Raw genomic sequence first — 8,001 nt, 5'->3', positions numbered from 1 at the left:
TCATCTCTGTATATTTATACCTTTATCAATATATTTTCTAATCAATGAAATTACTTTACACAAAACCTAGTTTATTACTCTCTACAGTTACAACCATTGATTATTGTGATTTTTCTCTTTTTTTCCCCAAATTTCAACCATTAATTTGGTAATTGATTGTTCAGATGTATCAAATTTTATCTCTCTATGTTAAAACTCAACTTGAGATGATTCAAATTCTTCATCTATGCCCTGTGAATTAAAATATTATTAACATTATGATCCTTAACTTTCATTTGGTCAAATTAAAGTCTTTGAACTTTATATTGAAGTTCAAATAAAAAAAAAAAAGTTAATTATCTAATCAAAATGTAGATTATCATTTTGTTAATTTTTTAAATAAATTTTTTTAATTTGTATTTTTTTTAATTAGTACTTAAATGTAAATATACCTCAAGTTAAAGAATTTTTTTATATCATAAAATAAAGTTTAAATGTTATAATATTAGTTTAAAAAAATGTTATATTATTAGTGATATTTTAAAGAGTCATGTTTGTCGAATATTTATAGGATTATTTATTGGATAGGGAAAGAATTTAAGAGGCGGATTAATTCAAACCCTAAAAATGGGTTCACAATGAATATTAGTTTGTTGGCTACTTCCATAACTTATATATTTATCGTCTTCACAAACTATGATATGGAAAACTATGCAAGGCGAACACTAAAATCCATTCGCATATATTATCGGTCAACACCAATCCGCACAAATCAATGATTTTTCTTTTTAATTATCTTATTATTATACTTACAACCAAAAACTAACATTGCATTCCAAATAATATAATTGAATCATAAAACCCAATTGAAAACAACAACGAGATAGATAAGATAACACAAACATAATCTGAAAATCAAAGAGATAGATATAAGATTGAACAATTAGAATCACACAGGAACAGTTCTAGCAGTATCAACGACAGCATTTCCGTCGGGGGCATTATCCTCATTCTCACCGGTCAACTCTTCGAGCGATTTACCCTTGGATTCAGGTACCAAAAGAGTAAATACCATTCCCAAAAAGTTAATCACACCAAGAGCAATCAAAGAGTTCTTCACACCAATACCCGGGGGATATCCAGCATCCGTCTTCGTCTTGTCTTGGTTTTGTGCAGCATATAAGAAACCAAACGCACCTATAATTGCTCCTGCTTTTCCAGCTGCAGCAGATATACCATGGCAAGTTGATCTCAACCTTGCCGGAAATATCTCCGCCGGGACGACAAATGTTGTGGCATTGGGTCCAAAATTGGCGAAGAAAAATGTCAATGAATACATTGCCACAAACCCTATTCGGTTAGGCTTCAAGGTCCAGTGGTGGTAAGGAATAGCAAGTGCAAACATGAACACTGTCATGAAGAAGAAACCCATTAGTTGTATTGCGAATCTTCCTATATAGTCTATAAATAGCACTGTAAACCAATATCCAGGAACTGTACTGCACAAAGCAATAAGTGTTTGAGCCCTTGCAATGCGATAAACTTCGTGAATTGCATTCATTTCTGCTGCTTTTGGTATCCAATTGATCGCGGTAAATATATCTTTCTGGAATAGATTTTGGCTGTAAAAAGCAATATCTAATAAGAACCAAGTTGTTGTTGTTCCTACAAGGTGAAGCCCATGGCGCTTGGCGAATTCCCTCGAGAATAGCCCGAAGGAATTGTTTGGCTCTTCTCCTATTTTCATAACCTTGTCTTCCTCTACTTCCAGTTCCACATTTAACACTTTAGACATGTCTGAAGCTGCTTGTTTAGCGTTTTTGGCGACCAGGGCTGTGTATCGTGCAGTTTCAGGCATTTTCATACGCCAGTAATAAGTTAAGGCAGCTGGAAGAGCTCCGAACATTAAGATTAGACGCCAAACGTAATCCGCCTGTGGAGCGAGTGAGGCTGCTCGGTCAACTGCATAGATAGGCGATTCGAATCGATGATCAAAAGCACTCGAAATTACCAGAGCTACAATTCCACCTCCCAAAATCCCGAATCCTTGCATAGCAAACACCGCGGCTATGAATGCCCCACGGGTCTTCTTGTTAGCGTATTCGGACATGATTGTAGCAGAAAGAGGATAATCTCCCCCGATTCCGAATCCGAGCCAGAATCGGAAGAAACAAAGAGTAGCAACTACACCCTCTGGAGAACTTCCAAAGGAAAGGCCTGAGGCTAAGGAACAAACGACCATGAGAACAAGTGTTATCCCATAGACTTTTTTTCTACCCAATTTGTCGCCGAGCCAGCCGAAGAAGAGCTGGCCAGCCAAAGTTCCGCAGAGTGCAACACCATTGACTGCAGCAGCGACGTTAGGGGGCAGGGACCCAGGCTTGTCTTTGGTGAGATCTGTGTAGTATATTCTGCCTAGTAACTTAGTTACAAGGGATATGCAGAAAAGATCGTATGCATCGGTGAAAAAACCCATTCCAGCAATTACAATAGCTGTAAAATGGTACAATTGGGTCTTAGCCACATCGAGTGCTGTAAGCACTCCTAAGTGTTCTCCTACAGCCATCACTCCTTCACTTTTCCTGCATAAGCTCAAGATAGATACTATCATTCAATACTTGCTTCTTAACTTTGCTTACTTTTCAAAGAAACTAGAGCTATGGAGTTTGACTTTTCAAATACTAGATGATGTATCAAATTAGCTGTCACTCTATATTTGGCCAGCATAAAAAGAAATTTGGCAGCTGTACAATAACGAACCATTGGAAATTAATTAGGAGAAGATTTTGCTTCTCTTGACATGGATTGTAAGAGTTGCAGGTGTTTAATTGATAAGTGTTAGGGAGAAACATTATTATATATTATTTTAGCTAACTTTGAGGTGAGTAATACATGAAATTGATATCAAAGCCAATGGTTGTAAATTTGAAATCCCAAAATGAATATGATCATTAGAACAAGAAAATATAGAGGCATAATCTGAGACAATAGCAAAATATTTAAGAAAAAAAAGGAAAGTAACAGCAAAGCTATTAAAGTTAGTATATATACATGTATTGACCTGGCAAATGTTATGTTAATGAAATTAATCTAAAAATCTTGAAGTATTTAATGAATTATCTTAGAAGCATGCATATGTAATGAAATTATTCAGGAGACAATTGGCATATGATATGATGCCTAGTGCAATGATAAGAATGAATATATCCATATAGTATATAATTAAAGTCGGCAGATCCAAGAAAGGGCTGACATTATGATATATATCTAAAATGATTTCATGCAAAAGAAAAGAAAGTTTGGAAACTAACCAGAAGAAGGGCGGTTGTTGAAATGAATTGTGGGATATGGAGAAGTATGGTCTGGTCTGGTATTTAAGGGGTAACAAGGGAATCCTAATGGGATATGCCTATTTATTCCTATATATCAAGTCAACCCTCTCTTAATTTGACTTCTCTTTTTTATTCTACCTCTTGCTTCAACGTCTAATCTACTCATTACTGCTTGTTTCTTCTATGTTCTCATTATCATCTTCATTTTTCCATCTGATTTCAATTTCATGACTGCATTACCAAACTCTATACTCTCGCATTCCAATATTTGGATTCTCTTAACTCATTTCAGTTTAATACTAAATTTCAACCATCAATACTTTATGTTTAACCATATATTTAATAAATAGCTAAAATTTAGCTATTTATTCTTGATTATTATATTGTTATTAATGATTGAGATTACAAGATTACAATAATGCAATGGTTAAAATTTATAATTTTTAGTGGTAGACATTTTTTTTTAATATATATAGAATAATATGGAGCAACTTAACATTATCATTAATTATGAATGAGTATTTATGGAAGTAGAGATAAGTCCTAAATATGTAAACCCTAACAAAAATGACTTTTTTTTTTTTTTTTTTTTGACACAAAGAAACAATTCATTAAAATTCCAAAGGAAGAAGATTAACAATACAAGGAGGAGGGTGTTCCTTCCAAGAACACGGATCAGACTGAGAGCCAGAAGCTCGTGCAAGAGCATGAGCCACCTGGTTCGCTGACCGCTTAACATGCTTAACAATGAAAAATTTTAACGACTGTAAAAAAAATCTACAATCATCTAGAACAGCTCCTACATAGGAGTTAGTATAGTTGTTGCTGTGAAAAGCTTGAACCAGAAGCTGAGAATCAGATTCGAGAATAATATGATCAAGGTTATAGCCTTTTAACCAATTGAGCGTGCCTCTAAAACCCAGAGCTTCAGCAGTAAGAGCATCGGGAAGGCCAGAAATACGAGAAGAGTGGGCAGCAATGAACCTACCATTGGCATCTCGAATGACACAACCGAAACCGCTGCAATTGAGATCGCTGAAACAGGCCGCATCAAAGTTGCATTTGAGCCAATTCACGGGGGGAGCGATCCAGCGAGAGGGAGAATGGGTAGATGAAACAACACCTGAGCCGAGTGGAGGATTGATTCCGGAGAGAGGGACAACCCTTGCAAAAGCTTCTTGTTCCTAGCTTGCCAAATATGCCATAGGATAGACATAACTTGACAAATCATCTCTTTGGGCTTGGAAGTGAAGATACCAGTAAGCCATTCCGAGAGACAAGAGAAATTACAATTGATGCCCAAATTCGCCAATCGCCAAGTGGAGCTCGCAAAATCGCACCCCACCAGAATATGGAAAGAATCCTCAACTTGAGAGTGACAAAATAAGCAGAGAGGATCAAGGCTCACACCTTTGGATATAAGAGAGGAGGTCGTTGGAAGAAAATTTGACGAGGCATGCCAACAAAACTCTTTAAATTTGGACGGAACAACAGCATTCCAAAGTTGAAACCACCAAGGAAATGGACGACCATGACGGGCGGCAAGAGATCTCATCAGAAAATTATACTCACTTTTGACAGTAAAAGTGCCCCTCCGATCAAATAGCCACAACCAGCCATCCTCTTTAGGTCGACTTGCAACAGGAATTTGACGAATCAAATCACGGTCTCTGTTAACAAGACGAGAAAGAATGCTTTTGTTCCACCCAGTCCTTGAATCATTCATTAGGTCACTAGCCTTTGCATGTTGGAGATCCGACAAAACAGGGGTTTGAAGAAAGCCAGATCCTTCTGACATAAGCCAAGGGCTTTCCCAAATATTAAAGCTATTCCCTAAGCCAACTCGAATCTTGCTGCCCGCTAAAAAAAGAGGTTGAGCAGCCATCAAGCTGCGCCAAATATAGCTCGGGTTGGATCCAAGAGAGGCAGTAAGGAAGGAACCATAAGGATAGTATCGAGCCTTAAGAACTTTGGCTGCTAGAGAGGATGAGTCACACATAATAGACCAGCCCTGCTTCGCTAGGAGGCTTAGATTGAATTCACGGAGTTTGTTGGAGATACACATTTTATCCCATGAACACCACCTAATCCCAGAGCTCCTATCAATCGAACAGCCCCACCAAAAATAATTCATTGTTTTTTGCACTTTGTCACAGAGCGAGTCAGGTAGAAGAAACACCTGCATAGTGTAGGCGGGAAGGGCTTGAATTACTGACTTCAGCAAAATTTTCTTCCCAGCTCTAGAGAGAAATTTGAAGTTCCAACTCTGAATATGGTCCCAAACCCTTTCTTTGACATACTTAAAAATCTCGTACTTGTTACGCCCGATGATGGAGGGAAGCCCTACATAGTTACCTTGAGGGCCAGAAATGGGGATTCCAAAAATTTGACATATAGAAGAACGAGAGTCCCATGGAACATTGCTGCTAAATGAAGCTGTCGATTTGAGGGGGTTTATGGTCTGACCCGTGGCAAGCTTATATTTCTGGAGGCAATCTTTAATCTGTAAACTCTCCTCAGAGGAAGCTTGAAAAAATAAGAGGCTATCATCGGTAAAAAATAGATGTGTAATAGATGGAGCCTCCCTCGCTACTTTGCACCCGTGAATGAGCCCATGTGATTCTCGGTCTCTGATCATAGAAGATAGGCCCTCAGCTGCAATAATGAAGAGGTAAGGGGATAGGGGATCCCCCTGCCTTAGGCCTCTGCGAGGGAGAATTGGTCCCCATTGAGGAGAACCTTAAAGCTCACTGAGCTAATACAGTTCATGATCAAGCTGACCCATGCTCTATCGAAACCCAATTGTAACAAGACGCCCTCAAGGTAAGGCCACTCAAGACGGTCATAGGCTTTGGAAACATCAAGCTTAAGTGCATCCACCCCTTGCTTTCCTTGCCGTTTACGCTTTAGGTGGTGAACAATCTCAAAAGCCACAATGATATTGTCAATAATAGACCTACCCTTAATAAAAGCACTTTGAGAATGTGAGATGATATCCGGAATAATCTGCTTCAGACGATTCGCCATAGCTTTCGAGAAAATCATATAAATTACATTGTAGAGGGCTACTGGTCTGAAATCTGAAACCATTTCTGGGTGCTTGATGTTCAGGATAAGAACAATGAAGGTCTCGTTGAGCCCCTCAGGAATCTTGCCCTCCCTCAAAATAAGACGACATGTGGCGATAACCTCCGGACCGACAATATCCCAATACTTCTGGAAGAAATAAGGGTTGAAACCATCAGGTCCAGGGGACTTGTCTAGATGCATAGAGAAAGTGGCAGAACGGATTTCATCATCCTCAAAATCCCTTTGGAGAGCAGCATTATCTGAAACCGTGATGCGGGGAGTAAGAAGAAAAGTAATCGAAGCTGAATTAGTCCCTGATGATCGAAAAATATTCTCAAAATAATTAATCACCAAGTTCTCAGCCCCTTGGTTCCAATCAAGCCAATTGCCTTGCTCATCCTTCAACTTATTGACACAATTCCTTCTTCTCCTGTTAGAAGAAAACTTGTGGAAGAAACGGGTATTAGCATCCCCCCCAACAAACCACGTTTGCTTAGCCCTCTGCTTCCAGTGGTCCTCCTGTTGCTTCAATAGTAGCTCCATTTGGTGCCTTGCATCCTTATACAGCCTTATAGAGACGTCGTTAGAACATCCCTGGTTGATTCTGATTAATCGTTGAGCAGATTTCAAACCCTGCTTGAAAAGGTTTCTCTGCGTGTCACCCCAACGAGAAAGCTCAGCTCCACAGGCTTGTAGCTTTTGAAGAATAGAACCTTCAGCCTTATTCCAAAAAAGATCAATAAGACTCCTACACTCCTCATTTTATGACCAGGCATTTTCAAATCTGAATAGGTATTTACGAGGCCTGAAACTCTTATCTAAGAATAGAAAGATGGCATAATGGTCTGAGTGGGAAGTTTCGAAGAAAAGCATCCGGAAATAGAGAGACCCATCTGCTGCTGACCAAAGCCCTATCAAGACGCTCCTCAACCCATCCTTCAATGCCCCTGCTTCGATGCCAAGTAAACGAAAATCCTTCCATACCCAGGTCTAAGAGGTGAGAGTCCTGGACAGCCTTTTGAAACCCATTGATTAAGTAAGGAGGATGCGGAACAGAGCCTTTTTTCTTAGAAGAATCCATAATATCATTGAAATCCCCCCAACAGAGCCAATGGAGACTAGATAAGGGTTGGAGGGATCGAAGCAAGTCCCAAGACTCACGCCTTCTGTTTCGCTCAGGAAAACCATAGAAATAAGTCATTCTCCATTGTTGAAAGGGGAGAAAGTGACCTCCACATCAATGTAATTAGGATGGTACCTCAACAATTTTAGTGTTACAGAGTCTTCCCAAAACAAAGCAATACCTCCACCTAAGCCAGTACGATCAACACTAAAAACATGAGCAAACTTCAGCCGCTTCCTGATGAATTCAATCCGAGGACGGATTGACTTGGTCTCAAACAACACTAGTAACCCAGGCTTCAAGGTGAACACAAGGTTCATTAGTTGTCAAACTGCACGAGGGTTGCCGAAGCCCCTGCAGTTCCAAGCTAAGAGTTTCATTATGAGCGGCGGGCTTGTGAGAGTAGGCCGGTCGATGGAAAAGAAGAGTCATTTGAGTCCTCACTTACTTGAGACACAGGAACATCAAGGTTAACAAAGGTAAATTGGTTATCCAATT

The 8,001-nt window shown here is 39.2% G+C and overlaps 1 protein-coding gene across 1 annotated transcript; it reads right to left on the bottom strand.

Annotated features, from left to right (window-relative positions):
• Window positions 1-745: 745 nt before the first annotated feature.
• LOC136220595 (probable inorganic phosphate transporter 1-3) lies at window positions 746-3,339 on the bottom strand. The gene is made up of 2 exons (XM_066008406.1): window positions 3,291-3,339; window positions 746-2,561 (listed from the first exon to the last, which is right to left on the bottom strand). The coding sequence occupies exon 2, from the start codon at window positions 2,543-2,545 to the stop codon at window positions 929-931; it is 1,617 nt and encodes a 538-aa protein (XP_065864478.1). The 5' UTR covers window positions 2,546-2,561; window positions 3,291-3,339; the 3' UTR covers window positions 746-928.
• Window positions 3,340-8,001: the final 4,662 nt, after the last annotated feature.

The sequence above is a fragment of the Euphorbia lathyris genome, chromosome 2 (assembly GCF_963576675.1).
Source record: "Euphorbia lathyris chromosome 2, ddEupLath1.1, whole genome shotgun sequence".
Lineage (NCBI taxonomy): Eukaryota > Viridiplantae > Streptophyta > Magnoliopsida > Malpighiales > Euphorbiaceae > Euphorbia > Euphorbia lathyris.
The sequence above is the reverse complement of the archived record's forward strand: the minus strand, read 5'-3'. Positions and strand labels throughout refer to the sequence as shown.

Coding starts and splice junctions, on each gene's coding strand:
- LOC136220595 (XM_066008406.1), bottom strand. CDS start 2,545: ATGGCTGTAGGAGAACACTTAGGAGTGCTTACAGCACTCGATGTGGCT.